This window comes from Lipophrys pholis (assembly GCF_963383615.2).
Source record: "Lipophrys pholis genome assembly, chromosome: 14".
Classification (NCBI taxonomy): Eukaryota; Metazoa; Chordata; class Actinopteri; order Blenniiformes; family Blenniidae; genus Lipophrys; species Lipophrys pholis.
In genome coordinates this window covers 13,091,958-13,112,498 of record NC_137633.1, presented here as the reverse complement: position 1 = coordinate 13,112,498, position 20,541 = coordinate 13,091,958, and the positions used below count along the sequence as shown (strand labels likewise).

The 20,541-nt window shown below is 41.2% G+C and overlaps 2 protein-coding genes across 6 annotated transcripts; one reads left to right on the top strand and one right to left on the bottom strand.

Moving 5' to 3' along the window:
• Positions 1-8,698: 8,698 nt before the first annotated feature.
• On the bottom strand, positions 8,699-14,437 carry fuca2 (alpha-L-fucosidase 2). Its single transcript, XM_080479516.1, has 7 exons — positions 14,091-14,437; positions 13,358-13,545; positions 12,872-13,211; positions 12,362-12,572; positions 11,405-11,595; positions 10,678-10,783; positions 8,699-9,555 (listed from the first exon to the last, which is right to left on the bottom strand). The coding sequence occupies exons 1-7, from the start codon at positions 14,285-14,287 to the stop codon at positions 9,418-9,420; spliced, it is 1,371 nt and encodes a 456-aa protein (XP_080335642.1). The 5' UTR covers positions 14,288-14,437; the 3' UTR covers positions 8,699-9,417.
• An 89-nt stretch (positions 14,438-14,526) lies between these two features.
• LOC308119487 (putative deoxyribonuclease TATDN3) lies at positions 14,527-19,480 on the top strand. 5 transcript variants are annotated; one of them, XM_080479513.1, is made up of 10 exons: positions 14,527-14,879; positions 14,969-15,001; positions 15,100-15,173; positions 15,248-15,332; positions 16,475-16,537; positions 16,622-16,731; positions 18,488-18,543; positions 18,631-18,743; positions 18,928-19,002; positions 19,142-19,480. In XM_080479513.1, exons 1-10 carry the CDS (start codon positions 14,826-14,828, stop codon positions 19,283-19,285), a joined length of 807 nt encoding a protein of 268 aa, XP_080335639.1. In that variant the 5' UTR covers positions 14,527-14,825; the 3' UTR covers positions 19,286-19,480. The 5 variants fall into 5 exon arrangements, with proteins under 5 accessions (XP_080335639.1, XP_080335637.1, XP_080335638.1 ...); XM_080479511.1 differs by having other exon boundaries at positions 18,922-19,002; XM_080479512.1 differs by having other exon boundaries at positions 18,925-19,002; positions 19,142-19,478.
• Positions 19,481-20,541: the final 1,061 nt, after the last annotated feature.

Below are 20,541 nucleotides of genomic sequence, written 5' to 3'. Positions count from 1 at the left end.
ATGTTTACACGCCATGAAAATGATCTTTCAAGTTATAAAACTCAGCTTAAGAGAGTGACAGAATTGCATTTTTGCATATGAGATACGTGTGCTGATGCATGCTGGCAGAAGCAGTTGGCACTGTTAAATCCTTGGCAATGATGTCAGATAAGTGTTATCTTTATTTTTTGGGGCGGGTGGGGGGGGGGTGGGGGGGGTTGTTTACAAAAAAATGTTCTGCCTAAATCTGTGCTGGTGTTACATCGTGACATTTTGCCTCTCAAGGAATGAAGTCCTTTCAACCTGCCTGAGTGTCATTGCCTTCCACGCTGACTGCTGAGTGCTTACTGTACTGTACATAAACATGCCACCGAGAAACATTGTCACGCCTATGGTTTAAGCGAACTGGTTTCACCACTACACTTTCACTTCATACCGTGGGGATGGGTATCTGAGGGCACGTCATTTCCATCTTCCTAGTATCAAATGCAGTGTCCTCCCTAACGAGGTTATGTAAGATTATCTGGTTCAAACCCTCTGAGTTCCCCTTAATTAGGACATCCTCCGACTCTCTTTCTCTCACTCCCTTTTTTTTCTTTGTTAGCGCACCACACACTGCTCAGGCATAAACCAGAGGATATGAATCCAAGGTGACTCCTGAGATGCCGGGAGATGCTTGAAAGCAGCAATGTGGATGATAATCCATCTTTTGCGTTCATTTTGCAAATACCCATTCCCTCTTTCAGGGTCTTTACGGTCCACCGGCTCTGCTTTCATAGAGATTTGAGGGATTCTTCCACAGGAGGATACAGAAAAATAACGCAGGCATATGAAGGATGGTTTATAGGAGCAGGAGGAGGAGGAGGAGGGGGAGGGGGAGGGGGAGGAGGAGGAGGGGAGTTCAGATTGGAACGATCCATGTTTCAGCGGGGAGGTTTACGGAGGTAAACTAAGTGGGGTGCCTGGGGGTAAAAAAAAAAAAAAAAAAGAATTCAGAGGCCTGGTAGGGAGCTCCCTTTCAAGGTCGATCTGACCTCATTGCTTAGTTTCCATCCTCTGTGAGTCACAAGAGAAGGGAAGGGGGAATATGGGTGCAGAGTGACAATGAGATAAGACCCTCAGAAACAATGCATACCTTTGAACTGAGCACGATACAGAGGGAACGCAGCCGACATATTCAGAGGCTTATTGACAAGTCTCTCACTAGATTCGGATGTTTTTGTGGAAGAAGACCCTTCTCTGCCAATGTCTCTCCCTCCCTGCAACAAGCACTAACCTATACAGAAATATATGACACAGCAGCAGCAATGACGTGCAACAACAGCAGGCAGGTGGGTGGCAGTAGGTGGGTTTATGGACGATTGTGGGCTGACTGTGGTACAGTATGGAGAAATGACTTTACGGTGGCATTTGTGAGGCACATCCCTTCACTGCTCGCCACACATGAGAGAGGACAATGAGCAAACAAAAGCTGGCCATCGTTTTCCCGCTGCATTACATCATTACGCTTAAGTTGGCCATTAAAGGGAACAGGCATGAAGTCTCACTCTGACAACAAATCCATAAATATCGTTAGGAGATGACTGGCTTCAAAGAAGCTGGATGGTAAATACCCTGCACGGTGCTCTAACAGCAACATAACACATAGCAGCAGCTCTCACTGTGATCAGAATGACAGAAAGCCCTCGGTCTGATGGGAGGAAAAACCTCGGCTCATACAAGCAGCTGACATTCAGATATCAAACATAATCCTCATACAAACCTGACATTTGAATAGTCCCATGTCCCATATCGACAGTCACATGTGACATTCCTCATGCTGCATAGTCCGTTTCTCCATTCTCCTCATGCCAGGGCAACAATAATGCAAGAAATCAGCAAGGTAAAGTCCCATCAGTCATGAAGCTGCTGGCCGACCGGGTGTACATTAGAAGATCTATTGATGCGAGCTAGTCACCAGAGAAAATACCCAACCGTGACGTGCGGACCCAGGCACAAAAATAGCAAAGGGGCCCTGGGAGGGATTACACAACAGCCCACGTTTAAGGACGCTTTTCCTCTCTCTGACTGTGTTTCAGAGCACAGCAGCAGCAGCAGCGGCTGCCTCAGTCCACACACAAAGTGGGGAGCCGACTGTCAGGATCCACACAGGCACACATCATCTTCCCAGCCAACATTATTTCCAAATTTGTTATTTTTACCTGCTCCATCATCTGGATAAGAACATGGGTTCACTTCATTCACCAGGTTTACACACAGGTGGACAGAGCATCTCAGTAATCGCAGAGGAGGAATACAAAAGTGACAAGCACTTTCAAAGACTCTAATCACATGCTGCTGCAGCTCTGAATGTACATTTCCTACAGCGTGAGCCTATTCAGTGCGATATATTGAGAGGAGCTCAATGAAAGGCAGCGTGTGGCTGAGATGCGAGGCTGCTGCAAAAATTAGATGTGTTCTCTGGATTCTTAGACACCCACAGCCTGTTCAGAGCCAGTTCTTCCCGTCACGACAGGATTTTGCTTTGTGAATGGAGAGAGTCCTGATGAGGGTGTCATTAACACAGGAAAGGGGAAAAAAAACGAGGACAATACAGAAGATTATGTGCAGCTGTGAACCTCGCAGTGTGAATCAGATGTCTGAGTTAAGCTGTTGCAGCTTCTGCATTAAAGCGACAACTTGGGGAAGCAAAATACTTCAGTACAATGTTTAAACCTAAAGATGCAGACTGTATTTTCATATGTTGCATCTCAATCTCAGTTACATCTATAGGTAAAGTTACTAACATTCCTGAGTGTAAAATAAAAAGGTTTCAATTACTATAGTAGTCAGAAAGCCCACCTCAGGTTAATTTGGCTCATTTCTCGGTCAGGCATGTTGGGTTTATATTTTACACAGAAAAAATGGGTAAACATGACAGGATGGTTGTCAGTATGAATACTGATGAATATGAAAAACATAGTAAAATACAAGATGCTTCTATGTTTCATCTCAGCAAGCTTTTTTTACTTCATAATATATGCGTTTGAACACACACCCAGTCAGAAAACAAAATGTCATGTAAAGTCTTAAAAATCTTATGACTTTCTAATGAATTTAACTCATGTTCAAACCTTTTTATTTTGATTGCATCTATCAGCAAATTACTGTTTTTGTGATTCTAATGAGAAACAAAAACACATTTTCTCTGACCAGTTGTCCAATATTGGTGAAGAAAATCTGTCATGTAGCCATAATATTTTATTCAGATACCTTACAAAGTGCAGTATGTAATAGCTTCAGTCTATAAGACCATAAAAATATCCATCATAACATAGCACAGAAACCTACAAAAAGTAAACTGTCTTGTAATACCACTTTCTACCACAAGATCGTGCACTGAGTCAAAGTATGTAAGCTCCAATGGTATAGTGACTCACCACTGCCACCCAGTAAACACAAGTGGCATTACTTAGAATTTACATATTGTACCTTTAAATAGGAGCAAATATTAATTGATGCTAATACTTCTTAAAAAAGCTTGCAACGTGATGAGTTTTTTTTGTTTATCTGTTTTTTTACAGTTTTACACTGATAGCTAATAGGGCTGCACAATATATTGTCAATGTGTTGTTGTTGTGATATCAATATGTGCAGTAGAGAATTTTATATATTGAAGAAAGGTGCGGTTGAACATGAATAATTCACAATAAGTGTACAATAAAGTTTTGGGGGGGGGGCGGGGGGGGGGGGGGGGTTATGTCATGAATTTAAAACCCCTTTCATTTTGTATCCGGTGGCCACAGGGCAGAAGTCGAGGAAAAATTACCAAAATTACCAACGTCAACAAACTGTTCATCTTCTAAAATGCTGCTGGAGCAAACTGCTAAAACATGTAATGGAAAACATAAAAATATTAATATTAATATTGCAAATTAATATCAAGAGAAATTTTTTATTTTTTTTTAAATATGCTTTCAGTAATCTTGGTCGTTACCTGATACATCAACACTTTCCCAACTCATTGGGTGACGAATTGCCGATAACATTATCTGAACACGTTTGTTGCTACATGAAAACATTTTCAATGTGTACGTTTATGTCAACTCCTCAAATATATTTACATAAACAAAGCCTTGTTTTATCAGCCTGTAAAAGCAGATGAAAAGGTTGGATGCAATAGTTTGTACCACTTGCTTAGATGTCACCCATTTCTTATATAAGAAAACAAGTTAAATATAAAATGTCTTAAATTATTCACATAGAATAAACTGTGCTTGTTTTCAGTATACAAAAAAAAAATTGTTTCAGTTGTAAGTTATTGGATCCTTTTTTTCTAATTTTATTTTCTTTATTGTTCCATTTATTTGGAGAACTTCAAAAAAGAATCAACTGTTACATTGCTTGAAAGTTAAAATACAGTTGTTTGTATATATTCAAGTAAAAGTACAAAGTATTCTCACAAACTACTGCTGCTAGTTTTCACTGTACATGTAAAGCATTAGACTTATTTTACATGTAGAAAAAGAGCTACATTCATAATATTCTCAGACAAACTATGAAATTTAATTTAAAAAAAATACTCTGTTAAACAAATATAGACAAGGCAGAATTATTTTGTTTTGAAAGAATAAATCAGTGACATAAAATAAAACCACAGATGTTTAGAATATTGATTCAAATTGTGCATATCAGTAGTGATGTATGATTTGAAAATGATTAATATGGTGTGAATTGTATGAGGAAAATCCCATAAATCCTCAGGTAAGCCAGATGAGTTTTCAAAACCAGCATAAAAGCATCTGATATAATGTATTATCTCCCTAAATCACGTTTCCCCAACTCAACAACAGTCTTTTACTGATCTGAAGCTGATTTATGATGAATGTTTTATGTGCAACTTTGGCCTTTCAACACAATATAATTCACACAACTATAAATACTTGGCTGCCTTTGACCATTTGATTCCTCCTCGGGTTCACCCTGCTGCCTTTGGGTGAGAACAACTGGGGCTCTCTATGAATAGGAGTCCTTGGCTTTGGGGTTTGCACCAGCTGTGCTTACTGTGGCTGAGACACACTCAACAGAGGCCCCCTTCTCTTAATGTAAAGCCTGCACAAAGCACAACAAAAGCTTTTAAGCTTATGTAACCACTTCCAGCTGAACTTCATCTCGGAATTCAAAATCTATACTTGAGCTTTTTTTTTTAAATTTCCTGTACAAAAACAAACAAACAAACAAACAACGAAAATAAACCCCCAGTAATTTCACACTGCATTTCCTTTTGAAAACAGCAACTTGCCCATGTGGCAGCGAAGCCGTGAATGCAGTCTGTGTATTGACAGAGTTCCTCCACACAGTATGGAATTGCGGAGAGCTATTATTAGATGTTGCCTCTAACAAGCCAAAGATGAAGTTGAAGCTAACTAACTGCACTGCAGCTGAGATCCATTATGCTGTATTCAGTATCTAGAGGAGCGGCACTAAAATGGCTGATACTCAATGTGCAGTGAAGGTCAAGTCGCCCGTCTCTATAAATATAATGGTCTGTCCCCCAGGATGTTCCACACTGCTTGGCATTTTCACTATCTAAAGCTGCACCGCAGCCCTGCTGACCGGCTCAAATCTGCCACAAATTTACATGTGATTGAATGCCACACATGCAAGCGACTACTAGCAGGCTTCTAATGATATTAAAATAGATGGGAGGGGGTGTGCGGGGGTGGGCGGGGGGGTGAGTGAGTGGGGGAATGTTTATGAATGGAAGGAATGAGGTTTTCCTCCCCGCTGGCTGTAGTGGCGGACATACAGCTGACTGAGATATCACTTACAGGGGACACTGAGCCCTGCAGGTTGAACAAACAGCTGATACATCCTGCACTTCTCACTCCATGCATGGCTTCATTCAGAAAACTCCACCTGCATCACTTCCCCTCTTTATTATTATTCTATATTTTTGGGGGGATCGATGATCATCGTCCGCGAGTTTCATTTATCCGTCGCTTTTGGAGTCGGCCTCTCCAACCAGACGTACTTGTACCATTATCACAGCGGTACCTGAAAATAATCTGACATGATTGTGTGTTTCCATGGTAACCAAGCCAACGTCTGTAACAGTTTCCCAGTTCCTGTCTACATATATAATTACTGCGCCGATTGCAGCAGAGAGACGACAGAAATGAGAAGAAGAAAAGAGGCTTCAGCCGCGTCGACCCGCATTCTGATCCAATACTACTGCATGTGGTCGTTCACAGCTACACTCATTAAGTCACACAATTTTCACACATTCAATTAGCATTAATGCATAGATGATGAAAAGAATTATAATAGTTAGTTTTTTTTAAATATCAAACAAAGTTCTTTTTTTGTTTTTTGTATGAATGTAACGTTTCTTGTTAAAACACCCATAATTAGAACTCAATTCATTTTAAAAGGGAAAAAGTCTGGGATAAGGTTTTAGAAAACTTATTTTGTACAAATTTAGCGATGAATGATGAGTACAAGTGATCAACTTTGATTGATTGTTTTTGGTATTGTTGACTGAGACAATAAACTGAACAATTTCTCAACAGCATATTGGGGCGTCAAAGGGACAATGATCTTTTTTTGATCCAGTATCCATTCAGTACAAAAGCTTTGAAAAAGCTGTGTACATGTTTTGCTTTTATAAAGACAATATAAATTATATATATTCATTTTTTTAAATAGTAGATTCCAGAGGTGATGACTGATAAAGTATTATATATTGAGAGATCCTGCCAGAATATCAGTAACAGTTCTAAACGCAGTTTAACACCACTGCTCAACCTAATTGATGCAGTGAAGTATACCCAAGCAGTGGCCACTGTTTTCACTACAGTGAGTGGGTTTAATATGTATACATCAAGATACCAAGTTAAATTTCCTGCAAGGGAAAGCTTAGATGGCAATAAGCCCAGTATTTAATGCAGGAATGTCTAGACAGCACGAAACCATCGACATAAACATGACGGCTCAACTATGAAGAAAAAGTGCTGCATATTAAGTTTTAGTATTTCATCCATCACCAAATGATTGAGTGAATCTCGAGTATGCACTGATATCCTTTGCCTTAGGATCACATTATAGCCCTACTATCAAAAACCACATCCCCACATCTGACAGGTTAAAACGTAATTTCCCCTCACTTCTAAACTGATTTTATTTTTTTTATTTTTTTTTAAACAATGGCTGTGAATCAAATGTGGGGCTGGTCCTCTCTGCAGATCTCCTCACACATGATTTGTATCCTCGCCGCGTTCCCGTTTGTTTGTTCATTTGTTTGTTTGTTCTGGGGGCGATCAGCTGTTGTGCAGGGGACCCGGGGTGGGGATAGACCTGCCTTGTGAATTGGAGGGGGAAATGCATCGACGTGAAAAAACCCCTTGCAAACCCCCCATCGGCGCGTCATGGAACATTTGCAGAGCAGGGACCTCCCACCTTAAAGGCGTGCAACGGAGAGCAGACACAACAGAGACCTGCCTTGCTCCGGACTCTCCATCTCAGGTGACAAAATACACCTCCAGCCCGCAGCGGGTCGGCGGAGGAGAAGCTCCATGGGAGCGGCGCGGCGCGGCACGGCACGGCGCGGCGCGGCGCTTCGTATACGTTGCGCGGCGCGGAGGCGCACCGAGTGGCGGGCTTACCGGTCGGGGCGCAGGGGGCCTCCTCACAGCGACGCTCCCGGGGCTGTCTCATCGGGTCATCTGTGCACGGCAGGGGTGCAAGGAGATCAACTTTGCATCGTCAGGGTGCTTTAAAATGTCCCCAGGCGACTCGAGTGGCGTTACAGATGTGGGCAGCAGGGGGCGCCAGAGGGCTGCAATAACTGAGATGATTCAGCCACGATCAGGATGCCGAAGTCAACCTGATAGCATCAGAAATGATTTAGTCTCCCTGGTATGTGACTCTGGTAGCAGCAGATTAAACATTCCCAGTCCAGACTTAGATTCATAATTAATTTTAGATCATTGAATAAAGTAATATTAATTAACATTGCGGTTAGTATTACACCTCTTACAGATAAAACAGATGATAAAACAACTAAAATCGTATTTAAGGGAACAAACGTGTGATTCACAATCAATAAGTATTGAAAACTGTTTTCACTGCCAACAACTGGTAAACAGACCCTTTTTCCATCAGACAATTTAGCGAGCCTCAAATACATGGTTTTGTACTGTTGGGGGAAACCGGGAGTACCCGAGGAATAAAAAGACACATTCACAGGGAGAACATGCAGAAACTTACTAAAAAGTTTGGACCCTGACTTGAACCCACAACCTTCCCACTGTAAGGTTGCTAATCACTGAACTACTGTGCAGACTGGAATTATTTTAAATAATAAATGGCTTCAAATCATTAGCAGTCAGTCAAATATTCTCTTCAAGAATTCAAAGGTTTTCCTTTGAGAAAAGTCACTTTATATTTTATGTGAATATTCCTATAAATGAATGGACTGGACAAACAACTACTAAGCATTGTTTTCAAAGTGTTTCAATGTTTACAACTGGACCTATGAATAAGAATAAGAGAAAGTTGAGCATGAGTTTGTTAGTAAACCTATTGTGTGTACAGTATCTCTGCTTCATCCATCATCATTAACATTCCCAGTTCAAGACATTTTTTTATTTTTTTACTCCACCTGAAATTTTAGTTTAGAAAAGTGTAAAAAAAATAATAATAATAATCTTTTACTAAGAATGAAATGAAAAGCACAAATGTCATTTTACATGTACATGACATTTTCATGATGAAAACACATGTAACATTTTTTTTTATTCACAAAGTTATTGTGGTAACAAAGGCCATTAAAAGATGCATTAATATGTAAAAAAAAAAATTAAAAAATCATCCTGAACAGAATAGCCAAAGCAAGAGACACAATACGAACAGACAAAAAAGATTCAACTTCAGACATATACCCGGCTCGGCCCACCACTCAGCATGTTTTCAACTAACTTTACTTTTTGATTAAGCCAATGTGTTCGGCAGAGAAGCAAACAAACTCTTGTAAAAAAATTAACTTTTCTTCCTTTATTTGAACACTGTGACAAATGAAACATCTGAAGGAAAAAAAAAATAAAAGAGCAAAGATTTTGCAATTTCATTCAGAATAAATCAACCACAGAGTTCTCAAATGTCACATCTACACACCCCCCTGTAGCAAGGTTTTCACAGCTTCTCGCTTGCACCCGAGCTCCAGCATGAATCCTTCACTAGTAAAACTGCTTCGTGCAAAAACAGTAATCGTGTGTTTAATATGATTCCCTGCGCACACATATTTCTAAAGATCACTTTATACAACCATAGTGCAAGTTATAGGCTGCGTCCTTGGACTTTTAATGCAGATTCACGCCGCGTCGTTTGTGATTCAAACATCTGGGAACAGCGACTGCGCCGCTCCTCTGTCGTCTGCTCTTCAAGTGCTGCGGCGTTCCTCTAAGTGGCACCTGTCAGCCTCAGTGTCCAGGCCCACTGGCACGGCATCTGGCTGAAGGACAGCGGAGGCAGCAGCACCCGCAGTCCGCTGGGCTTCACAGGCTCCCACTGCAGAGACCCGTGACCAAGAAGCTCCACCTAGTTTTGTTTTTTTGTTGGTTTTTTTTAAAACAAAAGAAGCACGAGTGAAGTTGACGTGCCTCTCAACGAACAACCAGACAGCCTCGTTCTGCAACACTCAACATTCTTGCAGGGTTCCGTCAGTTCGCTGATATGTTGAACCTTTAATTAAAGAGGGTTTTTTTTCTTTCCTGACTGCGGTCATGATCAGGTTTCAGTGAGACTACAGCTGCAATGACCGAGTGGTGTAAAATTAACTCATTATTTATCTTAAGAAACACCCAGCTTGATTCATGTATTGACCTGTACATATTAATTTAGTATTAACACATGAATTAAGGAATATCAGGACGACAGACAGTGTTATTGGAACAACACGGTGCTTTGTGTATCAGAGATGTGCAATAGAAAGCGAGCAAATGGCTGCTTTTGGGTGCAATGTCAGGGTCATAATCATGTTTTACGCCCCCCAAAAGTTCAAGTGAGAGTGCAAACCCTTAACAAATCAACACGTGGTCATATATCTGAAGTGAGATGCATTCATGAGTCTTCAATCTGAATTTTTTCTCTCACCTCACAGATATTGCGCTCTCTAACCAAGTAGTATGTTTTGATTGAATATGGAAATATTAATATTTCTCACCGTAAAAATATAATAGTTAACCTCCCATGGGAACCACACAAAAAATATATTTCCAAGTGTGTTAGTTTGAAGGTTTCAAGAGGCCAGTCATAATAAATAGCCTGTCACGTATGTTACGCCTATGGTTCTACAATATAGCTTATGTCATTTTTTTTTATTTTTTAAGAAAGTAAAATTATCTTCATCCTCTAATAATTATAGAAAGTTTCCCTGAATTTAGTGCGAGGAGTCTTTGCATTGAAGTTTTCAAGGATTTAAAATAGACAGTCGACTTTACTGAGCCTGTTGTGTATCAGTAAATGTGTCATTTCAACTGCCGTTACTGGCAAATACCAGCAGAATATCAGATATGCATATAAACATACAGGCAGTGCTAAATTGAAGAAATTAAAACACTTCTTTAACAACAAATCACATCAGTGGCAGTAACCAAATATAAATTTGAAATGATCTATAAGCCCATCAGTCTTTCCTGGGCTTTGGTGGTCCAGTCTTACCTTTGTCTGTCCTTGTGTGACTGGTTCACTGAGTATTACTGATCCATTATTTGGCCACTCAAGTACAATGGCAAAGACGGCCTTTTCCTGTGGCTTGGAAGTGTACCTGTTGAACATTAGACCCATGAATGAACACACTGACATGATGGCTTCACACAAGAGAAACAAAGAAAAGACATCTTTCACAGCAGCTTGAATAACTGCAGCACATTCAGCATCACTTCAACCACCTTTCTTTCCCTTTGTAATGCTCGGGCTCCTTGGTTCTGGCTGGCACATTAGAACATGGTTTACACGGAATGATCCCATTTATTAGCAAAAAGTGTTGAAATGTGACTGATTTTAGTCATTTTCACACTTTCCAAGAGATTTGGGGAAATATAAATGGCATATAGCTGTTGACTGAAGACCAAAACATGGAAAAGAAAGTCTAAATATATTATCTCTTGGGTTAAAATTCTAAAGTATTTCAATGTGTGTTTTATAAATCTACTTAAAAAAAATGACATTTAGACAACATGCACCACCAGAAGAAATGTAAAAGGTGACACAAACTTTGGCGAAAGAAGTGATACGTTAATATAAGATCTTCGGCATAGAACAATAATTAAATCAAGAAATGAGCAACCGTGGAAAAAACACGTCGCACCTCAAGAAATATCATTCAGAATGGCCTCTGAAGGCTCAGCAGGATTCAATTAAAGATTAGAACTTCATAAGTACCCACCACACTTTTGGAGTCACAGTGTCATTTTGGGCTCGCCACGCCGTCGTGTTGTAGATGGCTTCCCCGTTGACACGCAGCCACTGACCCATCTGCCTCAGACGCTCCTCCAGGATCGGCATGATTCGTCCGTCGCGTGTCGGGCCGACGTTCACCAGCAGGTTTCCTCCACACGACACCGTCTCCGCCAGAGTCTGAAACGCACAAACACACACTGTGTTAAATGTGTGTTTACAAGCTGGAGGGTAATGATGGCAACTCAGAACCTCGAACTGCTTTAATAAAACCATTTACTGGGTTTTGGGGGAGGGTGCTAGAAATTTTTCAAGTGTTAATTTCAGCTCGGAAAAATGTTTCCGAGCATGTTTGACCATTTCTTGACAACTCAAAACTCAAGATTGCAATAGAAAAAGCTCATTGTGGAATAATCTATGAGAAAAGAGGTTATATAATGGATTGGATATATGTTTCCTGTTCTTACAGTAAATGAAAATATCAAAAGAAATATAATCTTTGAGTAATGTTGTTTTTCTGTCTTCAACACAGTTTAATTTTAACCCTTTTTTGCCATTATCTGTATGTCTTTCTCAAGTCTCAGCTGCATCTTGTTCACCAGCACGCGGCGCACTTATAACGACTGCTGCCGTTTTTAAAGCTTAATAATCCTTTAAAAATTCAATCAAGTTATCAAATTCTGAGACAGACAAGGATGATCAGTCAGACATTGAGAAAAACAGAATAATCCCATATATTGAGATTTACTAATAAATATTTAAATTCATTCTTCGCATCAGTTATAGTAAATTAGAATCCTGTAAAATCTGTTGCCTAATTATAATTTGCCCATTAACTGACAGTAGCAGAAATACTCCAGCATAGCTTTGCATTTTCACATCGCAAAGGAACTGAATTAATCATCACATCCTGAGGAGCTGGGCTTCAATGAGAATGTCAGCTCACCGCCACAAGCGTCTCGATGGTGAGGTAGTCACTGAGAGGCGCATTACGTCTGTAGCCCCAGGACTGCTTGTCGATGGTCATGCAGTTTTCCCACTTGTGTTTGAGCAGGTGACCCGGCTGGTAGCGGTCAGAGCAGGTGTAAAATCCGCCGTGTTTGCAGATGCTGTGCAGGCCCCAGCGGTCATTAGTCACCACCGTGTCTCGAACCGGACTGTGAAGAAATAAAGATTTCACTGTGACGGGGTGACGATGGCAGCAGGGAGGAAAGTTTACAAGAGGCAGAAAGAGAAGAGATGTAGTGAAGGAGAACATGGAGATGGCTGGGTCGGATGGAAGTGTGTACCTGTATACAATCTATTATTTATTTTTGTTAGAGGGAGCAAGTATAATTACATTTCACTTCTTAGAAAGGTACAATACCTTTACACTGAAGTTTGGTAGACTGAGTTCTGGGAACCATGACGGGAAAACTGATTTTTTTATTTTTTTTTAAATTGCTTTTAAGCTTACCTGTCATTATAAAGCCAAGCCAAGAAGGCTGTGCTGTTCCAGTAGGTGTCAGGTGCGTCGCCGTCCCCGTCGGACCACAGCACGTCTGGTTTGTATTTGACAACAAGCTCGTACAGCTCAGGCAGGGTCTTGGCGATGGGAAAGTAATTTGTGGTGAAAGCGTTGGCAGCGTCCACTTCAAAGAGCGGGTTAAACCACTCAAAGAGCGAGTGATACAGGCCGAGGTGAAGGTCACTGTGAGCCCGCAGGGCACTCGCCATTTCATCCACCAAGTCTCGTTTTGGCCCGATGTCCACTGCGTTCCAGTTCCAGGAGTTTTTCGAGCCCCAGAGTGTGAAGCCTGAGAAGTAGACCAACAGAAAGAGTGCAGCTCACTTCAAAGTCTCAGCCGTTACTGACACATGCACCCACTTTATAAGGTTCCCATATTTTCGAGAGGTCCTTATTTTTTTTGACAACAACTGTGCATTTTAATTCATTATGTACCTTCATGATGTTTTGTAGTCAGGACGATGTATTTTGCTCCTGATGATTTAAAGATGTCAGTCCACTCCTTAGCGTCAAAAAACTCGGCTGTGAACTGTGGTGCAAAGTCCTGATACCGGAAATCTGGAGGATAATTCTTCTGCATGAAGTCAACATAAGACTTTAGTTTGCTCTTCTGCCAGTAGAACCTGAAACAGAAAGTGTTGAGATTTCAGCTTCATAAACATCTGATTGTATTTATCTTATCTTTGTTCAATTTTTCAAACTTTTATAATCTTCAATAACCACCCGGTCACAAAAAGTGTTATCAAAACCTGCAAACACCAGAAAACTTCATCATACATTTACATGCGAAATCCAAAACCTGATTTTTTTAATTTTATGGATAATTCTCTCCCCTTTGTGCTACTATAACTGAATTTGAATAGAGGCCACATTATCACAAGGCAACTGAACATGGAGATGCATAACGATCACTCAGATATTCGGAATAACTACAGTTTACCTACCAGTCAATGATGTAACGTCCTCCAAGAGAGGCACAATGTAAATCGAAATAGACTCATAATGACCACACACTAACGTGATTGCTTATAACCACAAATACATTTAAACCTGGCAGAGAATACAATGGACACACACAACATGATATATTAAAACTGATCTCAGCCCTTATTGTTTAAAAGTCTTTAAGGTTAGGATGCATTGATCGTATGAAAGAGGAAGCGCTCACCAGAACCACTCGCTGCCAAAGCTCGGGACAGAAAACACACCCCAGTGTATGAAGATGCCAAACTTGGCCTGATCGTACCACACGGGCAGTGGCCTGGAGTCAATAGATTCCCAGTTGGGTTCATATTTTCCTTCGCTGACCGCGACCGTCAACAGGAACAGCGTGAAAAGTGCGGAAATCACATTCCTCGACCCCATTTCAGAGCAGAATCAGTCGGTGTGTGGGAAATAATCCGGTTAAACGTGTTGGTTATCACATGGGAAGGCGTATATTGGAAGGCAAACCACAAAACGGTGAAGAATGAATAACAAGACAAGGTGGCGAAGCAAATAAACCACGTGACAACCCAAAACAAGGAAATAGCTTCCTGGTTCTGTCTCTGATTGGCCCTGAATTTTTACATTCTGCCAATCAGGGTCAGTACGTCTCAATGCGCATGTGCAGTAGGCTTTCCAAACAGGAAGCATGTATGTTTTGATCTAGAGGATTGGTGTTTCGGAATTAGTGGTTTCCCCTCTTAACTGGTGACCGATTCCCGTCAGCATCGTTAAACAAAGATAGAAACTCCCAAACGACTCTTACATTTTATTGTTAATGCGGTCAAACACTGTTTGCCGGGACAGCTACGGATTTCGGGAGGCTTATTAACCTCTACTCTTATGAGCGGGGGCGCGAGAGGACGTCGGTTGCCAGTTAACAGGGAAACCACTTAATCTGAAACACCGAGTCGTCCACATGTCGGGATACGTCGACTGTCACTGTCACATCTCTGCAGGGGATTTTGACAAGGTTTGAGCCAGCTGCTTGAAGTTTAAAACCATCACAGTATTTTTCAGTCTCTTAACGACTCGTGAACTTATTTACTTTTGTGTTGTCAGGATATAAATGAGGTGATTGACAATGCAAAAAAGGTGAGACATCCAAAAGCTGAATCAGGTTGTCACATCTACTTTGTGCTTTTTTTTTTTCTTTTTTTTTTAAAGTAACCTTCCTCAATATTTCCATCCAGGCCGGACTATTGGCGTTGTTAGCAGTGGCCGAGCATGCCGGAGAATTTGACAAGATTATTGAGCTGTCACAGAGGTAACTATTAGCACTATAATGGTAAGTACATTCTGTTTAGCATGTTTGTTATGGTTTCTTTTTCCCCCCCACAGATTTCCAGGTTTTATTTTCCCCTGTTTAGGAGTCCACCCAGTTCAAGCAGTCTCCCCAGAGCAGCAGAGAGGAGCTCTGACCCAGGTAGGAAGCCTTCTGTTGGAAGGGATGGGTCACTAGTAACCACCAAAGATTTTCCTCTTCTAAAGATTCTACGTTAATAGCGAGTTTGAGATGGTTTGCAGATCTACCGAGAAGAGTTGATGGATATTTTAGACAATTTATGTTAGAAATGAATGGAGATGGTGGGTGTCACAGTAGAGGAGGCAGGAGAGAGTGTAAAGAAGAGGCAGAATATCCATTTTGGTGCCTCCTGAATGGAGCTCTTAATGAAATCCCAGAGCAGTAATGTAAATATCATGACAGTGTTTTATCTATCTATATCTGCTTCCAGTCCAAGGACCTCTGACAGCTGGGATCCACCTATGAACTTGGTATTTTCCAGCTTTGTTTTCAGTACGCAAGACATTCATTTATTCCTCAATGAAGTTCTGCCTTTCTTTCCTCTACATGTTTTGCCTTCCTAGTGGGCCAAATTGTGTCAGACCATTTCCACTACAAGGATTTACAGAAATCTTTTCCCCCTAATTTATTTGAAAGAAAGTCATGACTCACACTGTCTTGGGAACTTGGTTTATCAAATCCATCTGTGTACATTTTGCATCACTTGATTTAGTTTTGCACGGATTGCAGATTAAACATAATTGAAACCAGGTGAAAAAGTGCTTGAAATGACTTTCCTTCTACAACCTGAAAAAGCAATAATTAGTTCATATTTGGAAATGAGCTCATAGGCTACAACAATCTTTAGGTTTGAAGCATAAAAAGAAACTTCAAAAAATGACCAGAATATGATGAAACAGCAGTAATAACATCTATACTACGGACATGTGTTCTGAAAGTAGTTTGTTGTGACGATGAATTTTACCACTAGATGGTGCAGTGACCCCCTCTAATGTCTAGTCTGCTTTGAATCAGACTAAAGAGGAAGATGCTGCAAACCTCACAGACATTATTAGACAGAAAGACTTAATATATATTTATTTATAAAATTAATTACTGTCGTTGCTCCCTGTGGTGAAAAGTGACTCATTGTATCATGTTGCTGCTGAATGACTCCAAAACACATGTAAAAGTCCCCAAACGGCCCAAAATTACAGAGAGATTCAAAAAAATGATCAGGAAGCGAATGAAAACTATTTCAGTTTAATCTGTCTGTTTTCCAGGATCTTGATGCCGCCCTCCCAATCATCGAGAAATACAAAGACCAACTTGTCGCCATCGGGGAGGTGAATACATAGCATCTTCAACCTCGGTGACCTTTTCCTTCATTACCTGAAGTCCATTTAAAGTTTGACATGTTTCTGTCCCAGGTTGGTTTGGATTTCACGCCCAGATATGTGAGCAACGACACAGACAAAGAGAATCAGCGGCACGTCCTCATCCGTCAGGCGCAGATAGCCAAGGAGCTGGATCTCCCGCTGTGAGTTTCCCTCCAAGCGACACCAACTCAACTTGTTTATTCTGAATTTAATAAATCATTGTGCGGGATTTAATTGTGAGGTTGCAAATCCTGACAAACGTTTGAGTCCCCCTATTCTCCTTTAGTGACACATTTCACCATGAAACATGAACGACGATGCGTCGTGTGGTTTGACCGTTTTGTGCCGCTTTAGAGCGGCTTTGTGAAACGGCATGTAGATGTGAAAGGTTAATTTGAGTGGGGTCATGTGGACGCACGTGCCTTTAGGGAAGATAATCATCCTGCTGCCACAGTCTGCCGGCTCAAAGACGATATTTAGTTTGGATTAAAACATATTATTCTTCCTACACCCTGTCATGACACTTATTACGGAGTAGTTGTTCACTAAGCAGTAATACTGAAGATGACAACCTGTCGCATCGCACTGAATATCAACATGTCCTTCGTTTAGTCTTTTTATGCCCCGGACATGTGAGGACCCGTGTCCAGCCGAAAGCTCCACGCAGAAAGGCCTTCCTTCTTGCTGTGATGCACCATCACTGATCACCGCGTGCTCCTGCTCGCCAACAAACTATCCAAACAAAGATAATGAAATCAACTGGAAGCCGAGGCAAACAAAAGCACATTTCCACATTGATGTTTCTTTTCACGATAAGCTCCGGTCTATTGATAAAGCTGGATACGACCAAACAGACGTCAGATAGTCTGATGGCGAGAGGCGCTTGTACGTCAACACGTGTCGATAGAAGATAACTGGGTAGAAAGTGTGTCACTCTCACAGAGGTCGCCCGCACTGCGGTTCTTCACCATTTCTTACTACTGAACTGAAACAAATGACCTATTTTCCAATTAAAAGAAACCACATCCTCCTGGAATTCAGTGGTTTCGCAGTGATTGAGGCTTTTATGCACTGTCAACAAATGACTTGCTCATAAAAGAAATCTGTCTGCTGTGTTAATAAAGGACGGTGTCGTGGGAATCGCTCTCCTCATGTCAAGAAGGTTTGAGTCGGAACTCGGGAGCCTTTCTATGTGGAGTTTGCGTGTTCGTATAGTGAATGGTTTTTCTACGGGAGTTCAAAAACATGCTTGATGACTCTAAAGGAATTGAGTGAGCGTGTGTGTGTTCCTGCTAATCTGCTCAGGATGTTCCACCTGCGGCTTTTAGAAGGACACGTAGGATGAACGGATTTGTTAAAAAGCTTTAAAATCAGTAGCATGACACACGACTCAACCTCTCGCTTCAACAGACACGAGTTTGGTTTTATTTTTATTTCCCATTTTTAAATTTTTGCAATCTTGTTCTCTTGGACTTTAGCCAGTTTGGTTCAGTTTCAGGTCATTCATGTTCAATGGCATTGATGTTCCGTTCTTGTACTTCAGAGTTCAATATAGACCTCTAAGTTAAATTAAAAAAAAATAAGAAAATGTAAACTCCACAAATAGACCTAAACATGGTCAGTGAACTAATTCTTATCAATCGACCGATTGTGATGGTTTCCTCTTTTAAACACGAAATCAAGGTTGATGTAATTAAATAATTGACAATACTTGGCATTATTCATTGCGATAATCTTCTCAAAAATAACATTTCTATTGAACAGATTTCTGTGTTTAAAACCGAAGGGTGAAACATCCATTGGGGTAAATACTTCTTATCGTCGCTGTAAAAACCTGAAGCATTACACAAAGTGCGGTCACACTGGGTTGGCGAAATAAATCAGTTCTTTTTTTAATGTTTGTGTTTTTATGTGTAGAAATGTCCACTCGAGGTCTGCAGGACGGCCCACCATCCACCTCCTGAAGGAGCAAGGTGAGCTCCCTCCTCTGCCGGTTGCATGTCGACCACCTGCTTAGTGTTCCAGTCGCCGGCTGCATTCCCACTCTGCCGTGCCACCAGGTGTCGAAAAGGCCCTTCTCCACGCTTTCGACGGGAAGCCGTCCGTTGCCATGGAGGGCGTGAAGGCCGGATATTTCTTTTCAATCCCCCCCTCCATTGTGCGCAGCGAGCAGGTACGGCCGAGCGCCTCGCCGCGACAGTTCTGTGTGTGCGTGTCAATGTGTTCCGTGCGTATTTACACTTCTCGGGGAGCACGGCTGGTATGTGTGACTTGTGTGTTCATTAGTTGACTTTCATCACGTTGATTGTTAATGATTGATGGAGGCTTTCTTTCTGCCGTTTTCTTCCAAGAAGCAGAAACTTGTGAAACAGTTGCCGTTGGAGAACATCTGTCTGGAAACTGATTCACCTGCACTCGGCCCAGAAAAGCAGGTCAATTATTTCTTTGGAGTTTACTTTTTTTTTTTTTATTTGAATGTTTTTCTAAATGAAAAAAAAAAGAGAGAAAACCGCTCTCAGACGAAAGTTGTCACGCCTTCTTTCTTTTTTTTCTTGGGTTCTGTTTGTGCAGGTGAGAAATGAGCCAAAAAACATCTGCATCTCTGCTGAGTACATCAGCAAGATTAAAGGAGTGTCTCTGGAAACGGTGATGGAGGTGACCACGCAAAACGCTCTCCGACTCTTCCCAAAGCTGAAGTCTGCCATCAGACCCTGAAGAAGCCTTGAAAGTTCATTCTAACAAGAAAAACCTTCAATTCTTTGTCCATTACCTCCTGTTACCGTCTCAGTTTTTAATTTAACAGCCCTGAAATGTCAAAGTCTCGTATTTAAAATAAAAAAAAACCTCACCGACGTTGTCGATATGTGACGGTGATGGCTGGAATAAAGAAAGACAGGATTGCAATTTGACAGGCGAGTTGTGTATTTTTCATGCACATGGCGCATCAGAAACACGCAGTATTTCATACACACCTCGCCGGCATCGGTCACACTCGCTTATTTAAAGACTGACGTTGTTGTGCAGGAAATAATCTAATCTCAGCACGCTGTTTTAATTTCTATACCGTCCATCAGCTGATCTCAGCACAGCTGATGTGATGAGCTTTGCTGTTTCTCTGTCAGTTTATAAACTATTTAAAAGGTGATCTACAGAAGGGTTCGCTGCAGGTCTGTGCCATTATGACCAAAACACTGGTATTTGATATGTTTGATCTTTTAAAATTAGGACAAAACACTCGTAGACGACTAAAGATTTTAGTAAGTTTTACCCGACATTGAAGTCTGACAGTTTTAGACATTTCGACCTTTTCGCTTTTTGTTGGTCATTCAAACTATTTTAACTGTTTTTCCTCAAACTTTTTTCAGTTGTTTTAGCTGTTGGTCATGTTCACCATTTTGGCAGTTTTACTTTTTTTTTTTTTTTTACAGTGGAGATAATTTGACTGTCTTTTACCCCTTTTGTGAAAGTTATAGGGAGCCAATACAGAGGGACCAAAGAGCCACATGTGGCTCCAGAGCTGCAGGGTTGCACTCTTGGTGCAACAAACTTTCAACTGAAAGGTCACCCACTTTGCCAGCTGATCAATTGCTTGTAGTAGAATAGCAGTTTTTCCATTGTACGTTTGAAGTTAATGATGAATTAATACTGTCTGTGGGTGAGGACCCACGGAGATTATGGCTGGTGGATTGTTGACGTTCGCCTCTGGGTGTCGGTCAGGACACACAAGCGACGCTGTGGATTCTTGTAGTACTTCTTCCTTTATTATAGGGAATGCTGGAGTATTACAGGCAGGCTTCACTTAGTGTCTCTGTAGTAGATGGGACCTGAAGCGTGAAATCGCTCCTGACCGACCGCGTCCCAAATGGCCAAATTGAGTGGTGTGTGTGTGTGTGTGTGTGTGTGTGTGTGTGTGTGTGTGTGTGTGTGTGTGTGTGTGTCTGTGTGTGTGTGTGTGTGTGTGTGTGTGTGTG

Coding starts and splice junctions, on each gene's coding strand:
- fuca2 (XM_080479516.1), bottom strand. CDS start 14,287: ATGGGGTCGAGGAATGTGATTTCCGCACTTTTCACGCTGTTCCTGTTG. Junction 13,546..14,090: donor TTTGGCAGCGAGTGGTTCTG/GTGAGCGCTTCC, acceptor TTTCTGTTTCAG/GTTCTACTGGCAGAAGAGCA. Junction 12,573..12,871: donor GCTTGGCTTTATAATGACAG/GTAAGCTTAAAA, acceptor ATTTCTTCACAG/TCCGGTTCGAGACACGGTGG.
- LOC308119487 (XM_080479511.1), top strand. CDS start 14,826: ATGTCGGGATACGTCGACTGTCACTGTCACATCTCTGCAGGGGATTTT. Junction 14,880..14,968: donor CTGCAGGGGATTTTGACAAG/GTTTGAGCCAGC, acceptor TTGTGTTGTCAG/GATATAAATGAGGTGATTGA. Junction 15,174..15,247: donor ATTATTGAGCTGTCACAGAG/GTAACTATTAGC, acceptor TCCCCCCCACAG/ATTTCCAGGTTTTATTTTCC.